The sequence below is a fragment of the Taudactylus pleione genome, unplaced genomic scaffold, assembly GCF_031769625.1.
Source record: "Taudactylus pleione unplaced genomic scaffold, aTauple2 ptg000447l, whole genome shotgun sequence".
Classification (NCBI taxonomy): Eukaryota; Metazoa; Chordata; class Amphibia; order Anura; family Myobatrachidae; genus Taudactylus; species Taudactylus pleione.
Window position 1 is genome coordinate 99,260 of NW_028284849.1, and position 24,838 is coordinate 124,097.

The following is a 24,838-nucleotide window of genomic DNA, read 5'->3' on the forward strand; positions in this document are numbered from 1 at the left end:
CATTTTCCCTGTACTGTGGATGCGCAAACAACGGGAAAATGGCCGAGGCGGCTATTTTCCAGTCATTTTTACAGCGCTGGACCCCCGTGCCGATGTGGGACTCCGGAGAGGTAAGTAATACTCTAGTGCCGAGAGTCTATAACTCCGGCGCTGGCCACGCACAGCTCAGTGCGCTGCCGGACGGAGAGGAGGGGGCCCGTGTCGGAGACTGCACACGGGCCCCCTCCTCTCTAGAATCGCCCCTGGCTTGCGCCGTGGGCATTGCCAGAGAACTCCTATAGAACCCTCTCCTGGCTACTTTTGCGATGTGTAGCCATAGGCTGCAGCGGGTTACCAATCGCATTTCGGAAGTTTTTAAATCTGTCAGCATCGCACCCCCCCTAGAAACCTATGGAGGCTGCGGCTGACGGCGGGAATGGAGGGATCACAGCAGGTATCGGAGATATAGGCTGTGGTCCCTCTGTCATACATTCGGGGTATACTAAATATTTGTAGTTACCCCCCCACCAATCAGATTCTAGCTATCATTTCCTAGAAGGTACTAGATAAATGGTAAAGAAGAATCTGATTGGTTGCTATGGGCAACTTCTCCAGTTTTGCAAACCCGAACCTTAGTACATATACCCCTAAGAGTGACATAACGTGTCTAACCTGCAGTGACGCAATCCACGATACACGGCAAGATTACCCACATAGGGAGGGGCGGTAAGTCTGCACGAGCAGCATTCTCCCTTGTCTGCCCATTACTGGATTTAGTTTGGTTTTTATTTCATCATTATTTACTTTTACATGTAGGGTTAGGACCATTGTGAGCTACAGAGGGTGGGAACTGTGGGGTTGTGCTCAGAATGTCACAATTTTATATGACAGTACATTTTTGTGTTATTTTTAGGTTTAGGTTTAGACTAAAATAATAAAAAATGGTCATCAACATTCTGGTGCTGACATGTTAACTGTTGACTTTAAAAACATGTTGACATTTTAACTATGTTGACATTCTGATACTATGGGCCTGATTCAGACCCGGGCGCTAGCAAGCGTTCACTCGTTGCTGGCGATGTTTGCAAATGTGCGTAGTCCAAGCGATCGGGAAGTGCTCGCTTGCCCAGCAAAGACAGCTCAGTTGAATGAGTGACAGGAAAGGCCGTTTGTGGGTGGTAACATGGGCAGGCCAGAAGTAACGGGGGAGTGGAGGTGCGAACACCTGCGTGCCTGAATGTTTCAACGCCATTTCAGAGGCGTGCATAATTAACCAGCAGCATCATAGTACACGTTACCTGGCTGGTTCTTACACTGAAGTGCTCGCACTGCTTGCGGTAGGGTAGAGGCAACCGCAAGCGCTGCGAATGCTCCCGATGGTACCTGATGTACTGATGGTTACATACACTTCCTGGAGATGACGTGCGCAAGTGGGCGTCTTAAGACAGGTTGGTGAGCGTCTGCATACACAAAGTGATCGCACGCCAAGACATAGTGGGCGTACTTATGCCTTGCCATTCGATCGCCTGCCTTGCTGGGTGTGTTACGAATTTGCATATGCTGGGAGCGAGCGTACGCATCTAGCGACCGGGTCTGAATCAGGCCCTATGCCCAATCTGTGCACAGCAATAGCAAAACAGTGAAGTGGCTGGCTATTTCTCCACCTGCTGGTCGTACAGTAGTCCTGCACCCAACTGCTCTCACTACAGAAATGACACTAATACAGTCAGGTGCATAAATATTGGGACACTGACAGAATTTTCATATTTTGACCTCTATTCACCACCACTATGGTTTTGAAATGAAACAAACAAGATGAGCTTTAACTGCAGACTTTCAGATTTAATTTGAGGGTAATTACATCCAAATCAGGTGAACGGTGTAGGAATTACACGGTTTCTATATATGCCTCCCATTTTTTAAGGGGCCAAAAGTAATGGGACAAACTAAACAATCCTAACTTTCACTTTTTAATACTTTGTTGCAAATCCTTTGCAGGCAATTACAGCCTGAAGTCTGGAACGCATAGACATCACCAGACACTGGGTTTCATCCCTGGTGATGCTCTGCCAGGCCTCTACTGCAAATGTCTTCAGTTCCTGCTTGTTTTTGGGGCATTTTCCCTTCAGTTTTGTCTTCATCAAGTGAAATGCATGCTCAATCGGATTCAGGTCAGGGGATTGACTTGGCCATTGCATAACATTCCACTTTTTAGCCTTAAAAAACTCTTTGGTTGCTTTTGTAGTATGCTTCGGGTCTTTGCCCATCTGCACTGTGAAGCGCCGTCCAATGAGTTCTGAAGCATTTGACTGAATATGAGCATATAATATTGCCCAAAACACTTCAGAATTCATTCTGCTGCTTTGTCAGCAATCACATCATCAATAAATACAAAGGAACCAGTTCCATTGGCAGCCATACATGCCCACACCATGACACTACCACCACCATGCTTCACTGAAGAGGTGGTATGTTTTGAATCATGAGCAGTTCCTTTCCTTCTCCATACTCTTCTCTTCCCATCACTCTGGTACAAGTTGATCTTTGTCTCATCTGTCCATAGGATGTTGTTCCAGAACTGTAATGGCTTTTTTAGATGTTGTTTGGCAAACTCTAATCTGGTCTTCCTGTTTTTGAGGCTCACCAATGGTTTACATCTTGTGGTGAACCCTCTATATTCACTCTTGTGAAGTCTTCTCTTGATTGTTGACTTTGACACATATACACCTACCTCCTGGAGAGTGTTCTTGATTTGGCCAACTGTTGTGAAGGGGTTTTTCTTCACCAGGGAAATAATTCTTCTGTCATCCACCACAGTTGTTTTCCGTGGTCTTCCAGGTCTTTTGGTGTTGCTGAGCTCTCCGATGCATTCTTTCTTTTTAAGAATGTTCCAAACAGTTGATTTGGCCACACCTAATGTTTTTGCTATCTCTCTGATGGGTTTGTTTTGATTTTTCAGCCTAATGATGGCTTGCTTCACTGATAGTGACAGCTCTTTGGATCTCATATTGAGAGTCGACAGCATTTGATTCCAAATGCAAATGTCACACCTAGAATCAACTCGACCTTTTACCTGCTTAATTGATAATGAAATAACGAGGGAATAGCCCACACCTGTCCATGAAATAGCTTTTGAGTTGATAGTCCCATTACTTTTGGCCCCTTAAACAGTGGGAGGCACATATAGAAACCGTTGTAATTCCTACACCGTTCACCTGATTTGGATGTAATTACGCTCAAATTAAATCTGAAAGTCTGCAGGTAAAGCACATCTTGTTTGTTTCATTTGTTTCATTTCAAAGCCATTGTGGTGGTGAATAGAGGCCAAAATATGAAAATTCTGTCAATGTCCCAATATTTATGCACCTGACTGTATATAAAGCCCCTGGGCGAGCAGGAAATGGGTCACTCCTCCTTTTACTTTTGTATTCCTAAATGCCTTTTTCTTTGCAAAGATTTAATATTTGATTCTTTGTACATTTTGTTAAATTTTGATCTTACTGTTGGTGATAACCTGCATCGCTCAAGTTGTTTCTGTAATTTTAATAAATTATAGATTTTGACCAATAAATGTAGGCCATATTTTGTGTTTCTTCAATATTGCGATATTCTCCCATGTGTGTGTGTGTGTGTGTGCTTGTGTCTGTGTGCATGTATGTCTGTGTTTGTGTATGTGTGTCTGTATGTGTGCTTACATCTGTGTGTGTGTGTCTGTGTGTATGTCTGCCTGTGTTTGTGTGTCTGTCTGTCTGTGTGCATGTATGTCTGTGTTTATGTATGTGTGTCTGTGTGTTTGTGTGCTTACATCTGTGTGTCTGTCTGTCTGTGTTTATGTATGTGTGTCTGTGTGTTTGTGTGCTTACATCTGTGTGCATGTATGTCTGTGTTTGTGTATGTGTGTATGTATGTCTGTGTTTGTGTATGTGTGTCTGTGTGCTTACATCTGTGTGCTTACATCTGTGTGTGTCTGTGTGTGTGTGTGTGTGTATGTGTGTGTGTGTGTGTGTGTGTGTGTGTGTGTGTGTGTATGTGTGCTTACATCTGTGTGTATGTCTGTCTGTGTGTGTGTATGTCTGTGTTTGTGTATGTGTGTCTGTGTGCTTACATCTGTATGTATGTGTGTCTGTGTGCATGTATGTCTGTGTTTGTGTATGTGTGTCTGTATGTGTGCTTACATCTGTGTGTGTGCCTGTGTGTGTGTCTGTCTGTGTGCATGTATGTCTGTGTTTGTGTATGTGTGTCTGTGTGCTTACATCTGTGTGTATGTCTGTCTGTGTGTATGTCTGTGTGTGTGTCTGTCTGTGTGTGTTTGTGTGTCTGTGTTTGTGAACTAACTGTAAAACAAATACATTGGGGACAATGTCCTACTGGACAACAGATGAGGGACAGGAGAGATATATCTGGAACGCAGTTGAATTTACATGTGCCTGTTACATAACCTGACTCAGCACATGACACGTATGTGGGATAGCGTGACCTGATAAATCACCCGCTCCGATCACAGTACAGCTTGGGCTGCATTCCACTGCATGAGACACTTTTATACAATAAATTGTCATTTTTACCATTGTATTGTACAGAGGGAGCCGGGGCATTTACATGCAATATAATCCCCTACTGTGCAAATGGAAATAAGTGTAAAGGAAAACCTACAGTATTTAGTCATGACCCTATGTATCATATATCACCCAGGGAGTGACATGCGTGTCTCCCATATAATCTATATACCTAGTACAGTATATGGGCACCGCAATGTTATGCTCTTCTTAGCAAAGGCTGGGAACACATCAGACCAATGTCAAAACCATGCAAAGGACGTTCCAATTTCCATTCATCCCAGAACATACAATATACAGCGTACACACTGGCCCTGATTCAGACCCGCTCGCATCCGCTGGCCGCTCGCTGGGTCCGTCAGCGTATTTTTTCTCACAGCTTGTGTGAGCGGCCAGAAGACCATCGCGATAATCGCGACCATCGGCCTTGCGACGAGACCCTGCGGTAGGGTCTAGGCTTCCGCAAGGACGAGTGGACTTCCTGCTCTAATAGAGCAGGAAGTCCACTACTGACATCAGTAGTGATGTCAGTTTGCACGCCCAACAAACGCCAGGCGTTCCTAAGGGAACGTCTGCGTTTGTCCAGCCAACCCCCCTACCCGCCCACAAAATGGGGCGAGCTGTCACTCACCATCGACAGCCCCCCGAATCAGGCCTATAGTTCTAATGAACGATATGTGCTGCCCTCACGCCAGGTGACATTTTGATTAGATCATTTGACCCGCTGCCCGTGATGCCATAGTGATGGCTATGTGTGATATGTGATACAGGTCTGATCTGTTTGGAAAGGATGAGATCGGGGATAGCCGGTCATGAAAATTGTATATAACACATGTAATTCTAAGAAGGAAGATGGACCCCCCTCAGCTCTGGGCCCCATAGCAGCTGCCCCCTGGCACCTGTGGTAGTTATGCCCATGGTGATGTCACTGCTCTGTGTTGCACTGTTGGACCTCGATGTGCCATGCATAGTATTGTGATTTGTTTCCTAGACCCTAGGTGCGTAATCTGTGAGACGGGACCCCTTGTTGGCTAAATCTGTTTTTGGGATCTCCTGTCAGATACATATTCTTTTTGGGAACCCCCTCTTGTGGGGTCACAAAGCTGCAGCTTATGGACACTTGGGACCCTGTTGGCACAGACAGCTGGCTCAGGAATATGTACAGTTTGCCACTGGTATGGTCTTTTGGAAGCATAGAGGACATGACGGACTATGTGGGCACCATACATATTTGCTTATATACCAGTCAGTTCCTAGTGTCATTATACTAAAGGGGTGTAACAGAAGCAGTGTAAGGTTTCATCTGCTTTATCTAAAAGTTCTTACTCCAAAAACCTTACACGTGTTTTATATGTGTGTGCTGGCCAGGAAGGAGCCTTGGCAGTGTGGAGTACCAGCTTCTGGGCACACTGATGCTGGGGCACACCGACACTGTATGTACTGAAGTGACACCCACCTAAGTGGCTGCTAATTGACCTGAAGAGGGGCGGGAGGGGGCTAAAGTCGGGGGAAAGTTTACTAAAGTGGACGAACTTTTTAACCGCTCTGAATATCACCAACCAGTATTAAAGGTCAACCCAGGTACACAAACATTAACTCGCTCTTACTACGTAGCCTAAATATAACATCTATGGCTATGGGCCTCATTCACAGATGCACACTATTCCCAATGTGGACGCCTCTTATGTTTGTTAGCGAACTGCGCACGTGTTGCGGCCTATGGGCCTGATGCATTAAGGATCGCTATTGCGATCGCAGCTCCGTAATCGCAAAATATGTTAATGATTGCAATCGCAATGCCATCGCACTGCCAGCATAGAGATGCCCACTGCCTCCCACTACCAGTATCTCACATCCGTAATACCTTGCAGTCCTGCGTATACATCGGTAACATCGAGTGCCATTTGCCCCTCATGCAGAATTACAGCAGCCCTGACCTTACTTAGAAATTGCTAACCTTATCGTACGCAGTGAGTTCTCACGCTGTATATGCCATCGCAATGGCTAATTTATGCACGCCCAGACGTTCAAACGGTCAGGCGCGCCTGCGTTTCTTCGACCATCCCCCGTCACCATTTCCAAACGCTCACTGCCTGTCAATCACTCTGCGATGGATCTGCGTGTTCTCCGCGATCGCATTGCATGCGCAGTACGCCACAGTCGGCCGTCTGCGTAGGCTTTAAACATGTCGATCTGTAATGAATCGGGCCCTGTATATACACAACGTAATTATGAACAATTCTGAGTGTCTGTATCTCGGTTGCTTCTCACATAGGGCTGTATGGACATACAGGGTGGCAATGGGGCAATGTGGCCTGTGCATAGAAGTGCCCTGAGGGTGCGTCGTGGAGGTGCGGCCTACTCTGTGCTGTGCGTATGCTGATATATGTCCAGGTATCCTGCACCAAGGATGGGGCTGGTGCACATGCTGATGGTAGAGATGATGTCACAAGCGGGGGGCTGGGGGCGTCGCACTGACGTGTCTGACATGGAATAAGACAGGTGTTCGCACGGCTTTGCCATCACTGAAAGCAGATGTAATTGTGACCGCGTCATGTGCTACTCAGGAACCTATGAACAAAAACAAACTGTACTAAATTACTGATATACCCACCGCTAATCTCTCCAGCTGTGGGAAGCTGAATGCCTCTGGTAAGACCGTCAGGTGTGAGGTACAAAGACCTCAGCTCGGAGCCAGATGTGTGTACTTTTACAGATACCCGCTGTCACTCTTTCCAGAGGAACCGTGGGCAGAGATAATGTATTCTCTGTCACTATACCACAGGGGCAGCCCTGGGGCAGGGAAATGATTGCCAGGAAGGGGATTCTGCCCATCACATTACATTCCCAATGTATGTGTCCTAGTGATAGAAACACATTGTACTGAAAATGTAAGAGTGTTTCACTATAGGTCATAGATGATATGCTACAGGTTATTCCCCTGCTACTGTAGAACTACAAGTCCCAGCAAATGTGCCTGTGCCACAGTTCATGGGGGAGATGTACTAAGCTCTGCAAAGTGATAAAGTGGAGATAAAGTACAAACCAATCAGCTGCTGACAGTTTTCAAACAAAGACCGTATTCAATTTGAGGCGAAAAGCCGATTTCGCGTGTTTTTGGCGGAATCTTTTCACCGATGAAGTCATTTCGCCAGGCGGAAAAGTATCGCCGTATTCAATTTGAAAGACTTTCTGCCTAGGCGGAAAGTCAATGCAATGTAATAGGCGAAAAAAGTTTTGCCTATAAATAGCAGACGGAAAAAAGTGCAGAATTGGGGTTTTGGGGTGCAACGTTGCGGGAACCCCCGTGCAGCCTTCAGACAGGCCCCCAAAGGTAATCTGAGTCAAAAAATAAAAAACACTTAAGAACACCCCAAAAAATCCTGAAAAAAAAAAATTGGGGGGGACAACTAGCGAACTTGCCTCTGGGGGGGGGGTCCCCAAGTACGCCCCAGGTGTTTTTTTCATTGCAGGGACATGCAGCAGGTAGATTTTCCATGGTTTTTTAAACTTCACTTTAGCAACTTTTAAATATGCTGACCCCCATTTTCACGTACCCCAAATTTGCTGGGATAAGTTATTTTCTGCAAAAAAAACCTCCTGAATACTATTCTGCACCATTTATACAAAAACGCTATTTAGCAGCTATTGAGCCCGTTTAAAAACACCAAATACCTTCAGCAAGCCAAATCGGGGGGTACCATAGGGAACCCCCATGTCAGAGCATCTTTTGGGGGGTTTCAGGATGATTTCCCCAAATCTTACATTACTTTCCGCTTGTTTAGGTTTCGCCGGGTCCCGTTTTCGCCTTTTTTCAAATTGAATACGGCTATACGCGGGCACGCGCGCGATACTTTTCCGCCTACAAAACACGCAATGTACACAAAAAGTCTGGGAAGTATCGTGGTCCGCTCAAATTGAATACGGCTCAAAGCCTGTAACATGGCAGTTAGGAGCTGATTGGTTGTAACGTTATATCTCCCTCTATGTGAGGAAATCCTGTACAGCTGCAGAGTCGCACAGTTTACTTCTTTTTCAGGTCCAGGAATATAGGACTTTTAGGTATGGAAACCAGATCCCGGTCAGTTTAACAACGTTCTGTCCCCGTCACACACAGGAGAAGGTGCAGTTTGGAAACGCCGTTTGTGATTACCTGGCGCTATTACCCAGGGCGATGGCGATTACATGACTTTTATCATTAAGCATATCACAAGTAGCAGTAATTAGTTATTAAGTAATACGGAAATGTTCTCTCTGATGCTAATCTATTTATATAGCTTCAGCTTAATACTCCCACCTTTATCAGTGTAGTCCCTGTAACATTAATACATAGTAATAGGACCAAATATATTACAACACCCACATATCCTATAACTCTTGTAATGCATCATCCATGGACGGCATTACCCCCTACATTGTGTCTAGTACAGGGGACTCTAGGCATGATTCAGAGCTGTGCGCTAATAGCATCACTACTTATTATTATTACAACAATTATTTATTAATAACTCATCTAAGAAAACTGCCAATTGTACACATATAACTGTAATGCATTATGTAGGTCAGTGGTTTCCAAACTGCGCGCCGTGGCACCCTGGGGTGCCTCGGGACACTTGCTGGGGTGCCTCGGGGCACTTGCTGGGGTGCCTCGGGACACTTGCTGGGGTGCCTCGGGACACTTGCAGGGGTGCCTCAGGCTGGTGGTCCAGCACCAAATCAAGTTATTCATGGTCAATGTAATGTAAATATGTGGACAAACAGAAGCACACACCTGTCCCCCACTATATAACTGACCCTAAGGATGACCGGTCAGCACAATGTATGTCATTGTACCACCCCACTACATTTGTTCTGCATTTCTCAATAACAAACGTTTGGCTTAGAGGTTCCCGTGAGAACAATTCTGATACACTAGGGCGCCGCGATTCAAAAAAGTTTGGGAACCACTGATGTAGGTAATAAAGTTATATATGGGTTGAATTATTGAATGACATTTAAAATGTAACATTTCAGAACATGCTGGTGGGTGCGATTCTCATAAATGTATTAACCTGAACACACAAAAGTATAAGATTCCCAATTCTCCAGTAATAAAAATCAAACCTGTTCCGGGATAACCGAGGAAATTTAATTCAGCAAAAAAATGAAAAATCCAGCTAAGACGTAATCAGTACGAGAGCATCAGAGTATTGGAAAGTGAGTGCAGCAGGGGGGTAAGGACAGGTGACAGCCCAGGGGTCCCTAGCTCTGAGACGCCAGCATAGAGGACAACGAGGGGATGCACACGCACATACACACAAGGATACAGCAGGCTGGCAGCAACCCACAGATCTGCTCCTACAGATGGAAACTGAGGGAAGAGCTGTCTGCAACTAATACAGTGAGGAATGAGATAGCAGCAGTGAGGACCGTGCTGGTATGGAGAGAAGAGATTAGCAGTCATTATTACCGTCCTCATCCCCGTATCCCCAGCAGTGCTGGCCAGTCATCGTCACAGGCTGCAGGGAGGACTGGGTGACAGGCAGTCAGCAGAGAGTCAGTCTCTGAGGTATGTACCTGCTGCCTTTATACCACAGGCACCATACCTGTCATCAGCCTTAAAGTGACGGTGCGGAGGAGGTTCAGGAGAAGGGGGCAGCTCAGCTGATTACTAGAGGGACACAGGCACTGCCCAATTCTCACACTCCCCCTCTCCTCCCATTCAGGATTCTGCTGTAACTCTCCTTACACCTTATGAATGAATGCAGAATTCTATTAGTGAGGTGTAACAACCGTGGTAGCAGGAGGTGCAGCAGCAGCAGCTGGGGGGGGGGGGCACCTGCCCTTCTCAAGCCCCCCATCTATATATGTCAGTTTTTCACCAATGGGTGGTACACGAGAGGGACTTTACCAAAGTTTTGCTATGGAGCCCACAAATGTCTAGTTACGCCCCTGATACCAGCGCGTTTCAACTTTAAGAAATTGATAAGGTTTATATTATTGGGGGGAAAGATCCGCCGATTCGTGATGCGACGTCTCTTATGGAACAAATCGTCTTTCGTGCTTTTTAGGAGGTTTAGGGGAAAAAGCATTTGGTATGTTTGGGTGTGATATAATAGATCAACAGTCAATAGGTCGACACCAGATGGTCGACATGGTCAAAAGGTCGACAGGGTTAAAAGGACATGTACAAAAATGGTCGTGCACTGGAAGGTGTGGCGCTATGATGCTGTGACCGTGACATGGTGGACCTGCCCCTACTATGCAATGGCGCAAGACTGAGGTCAGGCATCGAATACTTTTGCATTATATATGGGATAATATCCACCCGACTGTAAATTATAAGGAGGGGTTCTATGCCCATATACTGTACACGAGTGTTTTCATAATGACATCACAACTGTCCTATTAGAAGCAGCAATGACATCACAATTCACCACTTATATAGTTATTATTTACAGCAATACATTAGCATAAATTACCATTTCTGTATTATAAACTCATTCAACAACGATATTTACTTTGAAATAAAATGTTTTATATGTAATTACCTATTTGATATTCTATTTTTCTTTAACCTGGGTTATTGATTCCATTAGCAGACGGTGCGGCAATATTTGCCACATTTTCCATTTACGAAGCATGCGTCATTGCGGCAACATACGCTCCATCTGCGGGAGTGAACAAAAATCTGCATTGTATGTGTGATTCAGGATTCGCGCTCCGGAAAGCTAAATCGCACCTAATTGAATCGATCAAGAATATTGTAGAATCATTTTGGAATATTTGAAGCTCTGATGAAAGTTTTTGCTGATTTCACCAAACTGTGCTGGTGATGAGGTTACAGAGGGGCAGATGTACTAAAGCCTTGGAGAGAGATAAGGTGGAGATAAAGTACCAACCAATCAGCTCCTGTCATTTTTCAAGCACAGCCTGTAAAGTGACAGTTAGGAGCTGACTGTTTTTTTACTTAGGGCCTGATTCAGACCCGTTCGCCAAATGTGGCCGCTCGCTCCCAGCGTATGGAAATTCAGCTAAGTGACGTCAAGGCAGGCGATCACACGGCAAGGCGTAAGCACGCCCACTATGTCTTGGCGAGCGATCACTTTGTGTTTACAGACGCCCACCAGCCTGTCTTTAGCCGCCCACTAGCGCACGTCATCTCCAGGAAGTATATACAACCATCGGTACATCGGGTTACATTGGATCTGACCGCAGCGCTTGCGGTTGACTGTACCCTACCGCGAGCACTGCGAGTACTGCAGTGTATTTTTCATACATATGACGCTGCCTGTTAATTATGCACGCCCCAGAAACGGCGTGGAAACATTCTGGCACGCCTGCGAACGCAACTCCACTCCCCCGTTACTACTGCCCTGCCCCCGTTACCACCCACAAACGGACTCTCCTGTCACTCATTCCACTGGGCTGTCTTTGCAGGGCGAGCGAGCAAAGGGCCTGATTCAAACCCGGACGCCATGCTGCGCTCGCTCGCATTGAGCGATTTTTCGCAATCTGCGCATGCGTATGAGTCGCAATGCGCGTGTGCGAACCAGTCATTGCGATGGGAAAGTGCTCGCCCGTAGCCCGCAGTCGGGCCGCTATTTTGAGTGACAGATAATGTCGTTTGTGGGTGGTAACAGGGGAAGGTGCTTGTAAACGGGGGGTGTGGATGTGTGAACGCAGGCATGCCCGACCTTCAGAACGGCGTTTAATGGGCGTGCATAATTAGCAAAGTAGCGTCATTACACTCGTGTCTGGGTTGTATTTTAGCCTGAACTGCTCGCAATGTTGTGGTGGGAAAAGGCTACCACAAGCGCTGCGGGCAGCTCCGATGGCGCTCCATGTTCCCGATTAATCCTACAACTGCCGGAGATGACGTGTGTTGCGTGTGGCAAAGGGGTGTCTTTATACAGGTGCGAGCGCATAGTGCGGCCGCTAGCTATTACTTAGTGGGTGGCTTTACGTGACACAGTGCAAGCACATGATTTAAATAGCCGGCCCCCTTTAGCCAGTGAGCAGCCGTAAATAGCGTCAGGGGTCTGAATCAGGCCCAAAATCCGATCACTCGTACTAGTTTGCGCACTGCGAACTACACGCATGCGCACATTAGCGAACATCGTCTGCAACGAGCGGCTGCTTGCTAGCGACCGGCTCTGAATCAGGTCCTTAATCTCTCTCCGAGGTTTAGTGCACCTCCCCTAGAAACCGGATTGCACAGAGGAAATAGTCGTCAATACTTCACCTTTTCCTATTGTTCTGCCCTAAACATTTCACTGCTGATGTAATGTGATCTGACTTTTGGTATCATAGGAGTATATATTTGTATATGTGTATATAGAGTATATTGCACTATACAACTCACCTTTTGTTTGGATAACAAAACAAAGGGTATTTAGAAAACTGTTCTGCTGTATAAACAAGGATCTTGGTCATTAACACAAATAGGGGTCTATTTACTAAGCCGTGTTAGGAGATAAAAGTGAATGGTGATAAGGTACCAGCCAATTAGCTCCTAACTACCATCTCACAGGCTGTGTTTGAAAAATGACAGTTAAGAGCTGATTGGCTGGTACCTTATCTCTTTTCTCTCTCTCTCATAACACTGCTTAGTAAATAGACCCCTTAATGTCCTATTCTTCCATTTATACTGGTTAGTTAGCAAATTAATGACACCAATTTACCATTTGTTTGTGGCAGGAAAATAAGCTACGACAAAGTCACCGAGAGTATTTGGGTGAACAATGGGCGCATGAAACGTCATCGATTGTGTTACTCTCGTCCGGGATTTGCAGACAGTGTGAGCTTTAAATCCAGACTGTGAGTACTTAAGGCGTTTATCCTCATATGCCACATTTAGAGCTTTGCTTGTTTTTCTCTATCTTTCTAGAAAAGGGAAGTAACGGCCATGAGTCACTGTCTTCACAGGAAGAAACACACATATAACATGAGTGGGATTGTCACTTAGCTGGATCTGTGATGCTGCAAGGGAGAAAATCAGGACATCAGCAATCACAGTGACCCCTAGTGGCCACATCATTTTGGAAACTGCAAACAACCTACCTGTGTTATGGTCAGGGCCGGATTAAGGTCTGTGGGGGCCCCTGGGCAACAAACATGTGGGGGCCCCTATCAATAAAAGTTGAAAATAGATATATAGATATCACAAGTCCCATGAGGTTGGCACTCCCTTAGAGAGAGTTTAAAAGACAGTGGTGCCAGCAATTAAAATTCCAATCAACACATATCAATATATATATATAAAATTATTACACACACATGCATATTATATATATATATATATATATACACACACACACACACACACATTTTTAACACATGTATATGTATGTATTTTTTAACACACATACTGTATATACACTCCCCTCATTCACCAATTACTTCCCTCCTCTGTAATGCACCAAGGACACCCCAGCAGCACCCAATCATACGTTCATCACCAACACACAGTCCAGACACAACCCTCATCATTAGCTATCAGCACTCACCGTCACATACTGCACTAAAAACACACAGATACCCCCCCCCCTACACTAAAATACACAGACACCCCCCCCTACCTTCCGGCTGCAGTGTGCTGCTTGTGCTCCCTCCATGGTGCCCACTGACCTGAGCAGAGGAAGCAGGTCCCGGGCCTCGACCGCCTTGTGTGTGGGCGGAGAAGAATGGAGCCGATAGGTAGCCCGGTCAGTTTGAAAAGGGGGCGGAGTCAAATCGTGTGAGGGGCGGGGCCTAATTGCGGGCCGCAGCACTGTTAATAAATCATTTTTTTAAATGTTTTATAGGGATGTGGCTGGGGGTTGTGTGGGGGGGCCCCCTATGTGTGGGGGCCCAAAGACGACCGCCTCTGTCGCCCTGCCCTTAATCCGGCCCTGGTTATGGTGCATACACACGGTCAGATTTTGTGTCAGATCTGAACGATAACGATTTTAAAATTCATTCAATCGTTCATATCTGAAAGAAAATCTGACATGTGACCCTGCAACGATGAACGATGCGCGTTCCCGCATGTCAGATAACGATATCGGACATCTGATGTGTTTGCAGTCAGTTTTGGACGATTTTGGTCATTTTAATACTGTCTGAAATCGTTCAAATAGTTGGTAAAATCATTCAAATCGTTCATCTGACAGATCTGACCGTGTGTATGCTCCATTAAGCTGGGTACACACGTAGAGATTTTCTGTCCAACCATCCAACTAGTTGATTGGTTGGACAGAAAACCTTTACGTGTGTTTGCAGCTTCATGCTGCATACACACAGAACAACTTGAACAACCATAGATTTCCCTCCAACTTCCTGTAGTGCAGGTCAAACGATTTTGGTTGTACACACTGATAGATATCTATGATAGACATTGGTTGTACACACTGATAGATATCTATGATAGACATTGGGTGTACACACTGATAGATATATATGATAGACATTGGGTGTACACACTGATAGATATATATGATAGGCATTGGGTGTACACACTGATAGATATATATGATAGATTTTGGTTGTACACACTGATAGAGATATATTATAGGCATTAGGTGTACACACTGATAGATATATATGATAGACATTGGGTGTACACACTGATAGATATATATGATAGACATTGAGTGTACACACTGATAGATATATATGATAGACATTAAGTGTACACACTGATAGATATATATAATAGATTTTGGTTGTGCACACTGATAGATATATATGATAGACATTGAGTGTACACACTGATAGATCTCTATGATAGATTTTGGTTGTGCACACTGATAGATATATATGATAGACATTGGGTGTACACACTGATAGAGATCTATGATAGGCATTAGGTGTACACACTGATAGATATATATGATAGACATTGGGTGTACACACTGATAGATATCTATGATAGATATCGGGTGTACACACTGATAGATATATATGATAGACATTGGGTGTGCACACTGATAGATAGATATAATAGATTTTGGTTGTGCACACTGATAGATATATATGATAGACATTGGGTGTACACACTGATAGATATCTATGATAGACATTGAGTGTACACACTGATAGATATATATGATAGACATTGAGTGTACACACTGATAGATATATATAATAGATTTTGGTTGTGCACACTGATAGATATATATGATAGACATTGGGTGTACACACTGATAGATATCTATGATAGACATTGAGTGTACACACTGATAGATATATATGATAGACATTGGGTGTACACACTGATAGATATATATGATAGACATTGGGTGTGCACACTGATAGATATATATAATAGATTTTGGTTGTGCACACTGATAGATATATATGATAGACATTGGGTGTACACACTGATAGATATCTATGATAGACATTGAGTGTACACACTGATAGATATATATGATAGACATTGGGTGTACACACTGATAGATATATATGATAGACATTGGGTGTACACACTGATAGAGATCTATGATCGGCATTAGGTGTACACACTGATAGATATCTATGATAGACATTGGGTGTACACACTGATAGATATATATGATAGACATTGGGTGTGCACACTGATAGATATATATAATAGATTTTGGTTGTGCACACTGATAGATATATATGATAGACATTGGGTGTGCACACTGATAGATATCTATGATAGACATTGAGTGTACACACTGATAGATATATATGATAGACATTGAGTGTACACACTGATAGATATATATGATAGACATTGAGTGTACACACTGATAGATATATATGATAGATTTTGGTTGTGCACACTGATAGATATATATGATAGACATTGGGTGTACACACTGATAGATATCTATGATAGACATTGAGTGTACACACTGATAGATATATATGATAGACATTGGGTGTACACACTGATAGATATATATGATAGACATTGGGTGTTCACACTGATAGATATATATAATAGATTTTGGTTGTGCACACTGATAGATATATATGATAGACATTGGGTGTACACACTGATAGATATCTATGATAGACATTGAGTGTACACACTGATAGATATATATGATAGACATTGAGTGTACACACTGATAGATATATATAATAGATTTTGGTTGTGCACACTGATAGATATATATGATAGACATTGGGTGTACACACTGATAGATATCTATGATAGACATTGAGTGTTCACACTGATAGATATATATGATAGACATTGGGTGTACACACTGATAGATATATATGATAGACATTGGGTGTACACACTGATAGAGATCTATGATAGGCATTAGGTGTACACACTGATAGATATATATGATAGACATTGGGTGTACACACTGATAGATATCTATGATAGACATCGGGTGTACACACTGATAGATATATATGATAGACATTGGGTGTGCACACTGATAGATATATATAATAGATTTTGGTTGTGCACACTGATAGATATATATGATAGACATTGGGTGTACACACTGATAGATATCTATGATAGACATTGAGTGTACACACTGATAGATATATATGATAGACATTGAGTGTACACACTGATAGATATATATAATAGATTTTGGTTGTGCACACTGATAGATATATATGATAGACATTGGGTGTACACACTGATAGATATATATGATAGACATTGGGTGTACACACTGATAGAGATCTATGATAGGCATTAGGTGTACACACTGATAGATATATATGATAGACATTGGGTGTGCACACTGATAGATATCTATGATAGACATTGGGTGTACACACTGATAGATATATATGATAGACATTGGGTGTGCACACTGATAGATATATATAATAGATTTTGGTTGTGCACACTGATAGATATATATGATAGACATTAAGTGTGCACACTGATAGATATATATAATAGATTTTGGTTGTGCACACTGATAGATATATATGATAGACATTGGGTGTACACACTGATAGATATCTATGATAGACATTGAGTGTACACACTGATAGATATATATGATAGACATTGAGTGTACACACTGATAGATATATATAATAGATTTTGGTTGTGCACACTGATAGATATCTATGATAGACATTGGGTGTAAACACTGATAGATATCTATGATAGACATTGAGTGTACACACTGATAGATATATATGATAGACATTGGGTGTACACACTGATAGATATATATGAAAGACATTGGGTGTACACACTGATAGATATCTATGATAGACATTGAGTGTACACACTGATAGATATATATGATAGACATTGAGTGTACACACTGATAGATATATATAATAGATTTTGGTTGTGCACACTGATAGATATCTATGATAGACATTGGGTGTACACACTGATAGATATCTATGATAGACATTGGGTGTACACACTGATAGATATATATGATAGACATTGGGTGTACACACTGATAGATATATATGATAGACATTGGGTGTACACACTGATAGAGATCTATGATAGGCATTAGGTGTACACACTGATAGATATCTATGATAGACATTGGGTGTGCACACTGATAGATATCTATGATAGACATTGGGTGTGCACACTGATAGATATATATGATAGACATTGGGTGTACACACTGATAGATATCTATGATAGACATTGAGTGTACACACTGATAGATATATATGATAGACATTGAGTGTACACACTGATAGATAGATATATATAATAGATTTTGGTTGTGCACACTGATAGATATATATGATAGACATTGGGTGTGCACACTGATAGATATATATAATAGATTTTGGTTGTGCACACTGATAGATATATATGATAGATTTTGGTTGTGCACACTGATAGATATATATGATAGACATTGGGTGTACACACTGATAGATATCTATGATAGACATTGGGTGTACACACTGATAGATATATATGATAGACATTGGGTGTACACACTGATAGATATATATGATAGATTTTGGTTGTACACACTGATAGATATATATGATAGACTTTGGTTGTACACACTGATAGATATCTATGATAGACATTGGGTGTACACACTGATAGATATCTATGATAGACATTGGGTGTACACACTGATAGATATATATGATAGACATTGGGTGTACACACTGATAGATATATATGATAGACATTGGGTGTACACACTGATAGATAGCTATGATAGACATTGGGTGTACACACTGATAGATAGCTATGATAGACATTGGGTGTACACACTGATAGATATATATGATAGACATTGGGTGTACACACTGATAGATATATATGATAGATTTTGGTTGTGCACACTGATAGATATATATAATGGATTTTGGTTGTGCACACTGATAGATATATATGATAGATTTTGCTTGTACACACTGATAGATATATATGATAGACATTGGGTGTACACACTGATAGATATATATGATAGACATTGGGTGTACACACTGATAGATATATATGATAGATTTTGGTTGTGCACACTGATAGATATATATGATAGACATTGGGTGTACACACTGATAGATATATATGATAGACATTGGGTGTACACACTGATAGATAGCTATGATAGACATTGGGTGTACACACTGATAGATAGCTATGATAGACATTGGGTGTACACACTGATAGATATATATGATAGATTTTCGTTGTGCACACTGATAGATATCTATGATAGATTTTGGTTGTGCACACTGATAGATATATATGATAGACATTGGTTGTACACACTGATAGATATCTATGATAGACATTGGGTGTGCACACTGATAGATATATAAGATAGATTTTGGTTGTGCACACTGATAGATATATATGATAGATATTGGGTGTACACACTGATAGATATATATGATAGATTTTGGTTGTACACACTGATAGATATATATGATAGACATGGGTGTACACACTGATAGATATCTATGATAGACATTGGGTGTACACACTGATAGATATATATGATAGATTTTGTTTGTACACACTGATAGATATATAAGATAGATTTTGGTTGTACACACTGATAGATATCTATGATAGACATTGGGTGTAAACACTGATAGATATATATGATAGACATTGGGAGTACACACTGATAGATATATATGATAGATTTTGGTTGTACACACTGATAGATATCTATGATAGACATTGGTTGTACACACTGATAGATATATATGATAGACATTGGGTGTGCACACTGATAGATATCTATGATAGATTTTGGTTGTGCACACTGATAGATATCTATGATAAGTTTTGGTTTGCACACTGATAGATATCTATGATAGATTTTGGTTGTGCACACTGATAGATATCTATGATAGATTTTGGTTGTACACACTGATAGATATCTATGATAGATTTTGGTTGTGCACACTGATAGATATATATGATAGACATTGGTTGTACACACTGATAGATATCTATGATAGACATTGGGTGTGCACACTGATAGATATATATGATAGATTTTGGTTGTACACACTGATAGATATATATGATAGACATTGGTTGTACACACTGATAGATATCTATGATAGACATTGGGTGTACACACTGATAGATATATATGATAGATATTGGGTGTACACACTGATAGATATATATGATAGACATTGGGTGTACACACTGATAGATATATATGATAGATTTTGGTTGTGCACACTGATAGATATATATGAAAGATATTGGGTGTACACACTGATAGATATATATGATAGACATTGGGTGTACACACTGATAGATATATAAGATAGATTTTGGTTGTACACACTGATAGATATCTATGATAGATTTTGGTTGTACACACTGATAGATATATATGATAGACATTGGGTGTACACACTGATAGATATATATGATGGATTTTGGTTATACACACTTATAGATATCTATGATAGACATTGGTTGTACACACTGATAGATATCTATGATAGATTTTGGTTGTGCACACTGATAGATATCTATGATAGATTTTGGTTGTACACACTGATAGATATCTATGATAGATTTTGGTTGTACACACTGATAGATATGATAGATTTTGGTTGTACACACTGATAGATATCTATGATAGATTTTGGTTGTACACACTGATAGATATATATGATAGACATTGGGTGTACACACTGATAGATAGATATGATAGATTTTGGTTGTGCACACTGATAGATATCTATGATAGATTTTGGTTGTACACACTGATAGATATCTATGATAGATTTTGGTTGTACACACTGATAGATATGATAGATTTTGGTTGTACACACTGATAGATATCTATGATAGATTTTGGTTGTACACACTGATAGATATATATGATAGACATTGAGTGTACACACTGATAGATAGATATGATAGATTTTGGGTGTACACACTGATAGATATCTATGATAGATTTTGGTTGTACACACTGATAGATATATATGATAGACATTGGGTGTACACACTGATAGATATCTATGATAGATTTTGGTTGTACACACTGATAGATATATATGATAGACATTGGGTGTACACACTGATAGATATATATGATAGATTTTGGTTGTACACACTGATAGATATATCTGATAGACATTGGGTGTACACACTGATAGATATATCTGATAGACATTGGGTGTACACACTGATAGATATCTATGATAGATTTTGGTTGTACACACTGATAGATATATATGATAGACATTGGGTGTACACACTGATAGATATATATGATAGACATTGGGTGTACACACTGATAGATATATATGATAGACATTGGGTGTACACACTGATAGATAAGATATCTATGATAGACATTGGGTGTGCACACTGATAGATATCTATGATAGATTTTGGTTGTACACAGTGATAGATATATATGAAAGATATTGGGTGTACACAATTGATAGATATATATGATAGACATTGGGTGTACACACTGATAGATATATAAGATAGATTTTGGTTGTACACACTGATAGATATCTATGATAGATTTTGGTTGTACACACTGATAGATATATATGATAGACATTGGGTGTACACACTGATAGATATATATGATGGATTTTGGTTATACACACTGATAGATATCTATGATAGACATTGGTTGTACACACTGATAGATATCTATGATAGATTTTGGTTGTGCACACTGATAGATATCTATGATAGATTTTGGTTGTACACACTGATAGATATCTATGATAGATTTTGGTTGTACACACTGATAGATATGATAGATTTTGGTTGTACACACTGATAGATATCTATGATAGATTTTGGTTGTACACACTGATAGATATATATGATAGACATTGGGTGTACACACTGATAGATAGATATGATAGATTTTGGTTGTGCACACTGATAGATATCTATGATAGATTTTGGTTGTACACACTGATAGATATCTATGATAGATTTTGGTTGTACACACTGATAGATATGATAGATTTTGGTTGTACACACTGATAGATATCTATGATAGATTTTGGTTGTACACACTGATAGATATATATGATAGACATTGAGTGTACACACTGATAGATAGATATGATAGATTTTGGTTGTGCACACTGATAGATATATATGATAGATATTGGGTGTACACACTGATAGATATATATGATAGATTTTGGTTGTACACACTGATAGATATATATGATAGACATGGGTGTACACACTGATAGATATATATGATAGACATTGGGTGTACACACTGATAGATATATATGATAGATTTTGTTTGTACACACTGATAGATATATAAGATAGATTTTGGTTATACACACTGATAGATATCTATGATAGACATTGGGTGTAAACACTGATAGATATATATGATAGACATTGGGAGTACACACTGATAGATATATATGATAGATTTTGGTTGTACACACTGATAGATATCTATGATAGACATTGGTTGTACACACTGATAGATATATATGATAGACATTGGGTGTGCACACTGATAGATATCTATGATAGATTTTGGTTGTGCACACTGATAGATATCTATGATAAGTTTTGGTTTGCACACTGATAGATATCTATGATAGATTTTGGTTGTGCACACTGATAGATATCTATGATAGATTTTGGTTGTACACACTGATAGATATCTATGATAGATTTTGGTTGTGCACACTGATAGATATATATGATAGACATTGGTTGTACACACTGATAGATATCTATGATAGACATTGGGTGTGCACACTGATAGATATATATGATAGATTTTGGTTGTACACACTGATAGATATATATGATAGACATTGGTTGTACACACTGATAGATATCTATGATAGACATTGGGTGTACACACTGATAGATATATATGATAGATATTGGGTGTACACACTGATAGATATATATGATAGACATTGGGTGTACACACTGATAGATATATATGATAGATTTTGGTTGTGCACACTGATAGATATATATGAAAGATATTGGGTGTACACACTGATAGATATATATGATAGACATTGGGTGTACACACTGATAGATATATAAGATAGATTTTGGTTGTACACACTGATAGATATCTATGATAGATTTTGGTTGTACACACTGATAGATATATAATAGACATTGGGTGTACACACTGATAGATATATATGATGGATTTTGGTTATACACACTGATAGATATCTATGATAGACATTGGTTGTACACACTGATAGATATCTATGATAGATTTTGGTTGTGCACACTGATAGATATCTATGATAGATTTTGGTTGTACACACTGATAGATATCTATGATAGATTTTGGTTGTACACACTGATAGATATGATAGATTTTGGTTGTACACACTGATAGATATCTATGATAGATTTTGGTTGTACACACTGATAGATATATATGATAGACATTGGGTGTACACACTGATAGATAGATATGATAGATTTTGGTTGTGCACACTGATAGATATCTGATAGATTTTGGTTGTACACACTGATAGATATCTATGATAGATTTTGGTTGTACACACTGATAGATATGATAGATTTTGGTTGTACACACTGATAGATATCTATGATAGATTTTGGTTGTACACACTGATAGATATATATGATAGACATTGAGTGTACACACTGATAGATAGATATGATAGATTTTGGGTGTACACACTGATAGATATCTATGATAGATTTTGGTTGTACACACTGATAGATATATATGATAGACATTGGGTGTACACACTGATAGATATCTATGATAGATTTTGGTTGTACACACTGATAGATATATATGATAGACATTGGGTGTACACACTGATAGATATATATGATAGATTTTGGTTGTACACACTGATAGATATATCTGATAGACATTGGGTGTACACACTGATAGATATATCTGATAGACATTGGGTGTACACACTGATAGATATCTATGATAGACTTTGGTTGTACACACTGATAGATATATATGATAGACATTGGGTGTACACACTGATAGATATATATGATAGACATTGGGTGTACACACTGATAGATATATATGATAGACATTGGGTGTACACACTGATAGATAAGATATCTATGATAGACATTGGGTGTGCACACTGATAGATATCTAAGATAGATTTTGGTTGTACACAGTGATAGATATATATGAAAGATATTGGGTGTACACAATTGATAGATATATATGATAGACATTGGGTGTACACACTGATAGATATATAAGATAGATTTTGGTTGTACACACTGATAGATATCTATGATAGATTTTGGTTGTACACACTGATAGATATATATGATAGACATTGGGTGTACACACTGATAGATATATATGATGGATTTTGGTTATACACACTGATAGATATCTATGATAGACATTGGTTGTACACACTGATAGATATCTATGATAGATTTTGGTTGTGCACACTGATAGATATCTATGATAGATTTTGGTTGTACACACTGATAGATATCTATGATAGATTTTGGTTGTACACACTGATAGATATGATAGATTTTGGTTGTACACACTGATAGATATCTATGATAGATTTTGGTTGTACACACTGATAGATATATATGATAGACATTGGGTGTACACACTGATAGATAGATATGATAGATTTTGGTTGTGCACACTGATAGATATCTATGATAGATTTTGGTTGTACACACTGATAGATATCTATGATAGATTTTGGTTGTACACACTGATAGATATGATAGATTTTGGTTGTACACACTGATAGATATCTATGATAGATTTTGGTTGTACACACTGATAGATATATATGATAGACATTGAGTGTACACACTGATAGATAGATATGATAGATTTTGGGTGTACACACTGATAGATATCTATGATAGA

General features: G+C 40.4%; 1 protein-coding gene across 2 annotated transcripts in view; it reads right to left on the reverse strand.

Annotated features, from left to right (window-relative positions):
- CA7 (carbonic anhydrase 7) overlaps positions 1-10,079 on the reverse strand; it is a 48,918-nt gene extending 38,839 nt beyond the window's left edge. For both annotated transcript variants that reach the window (XM_088448003.1, XM_088448002.1), the window contains exon 1: positions 9,985-10,079. In XM_088448003.1, coding sequence (XP_088304129.1) covers positions 9,985-10,024 — 40 coding nt within the window. In that variant the 5' untranslated portion in view covers positions 10,025-10,079. The remainder of the gene's footprint in view (positions 1-9,984) is intronic.
- Between the last annotated feature and the right edge of the window lie 14,759 nt (positions 10,080-24,838).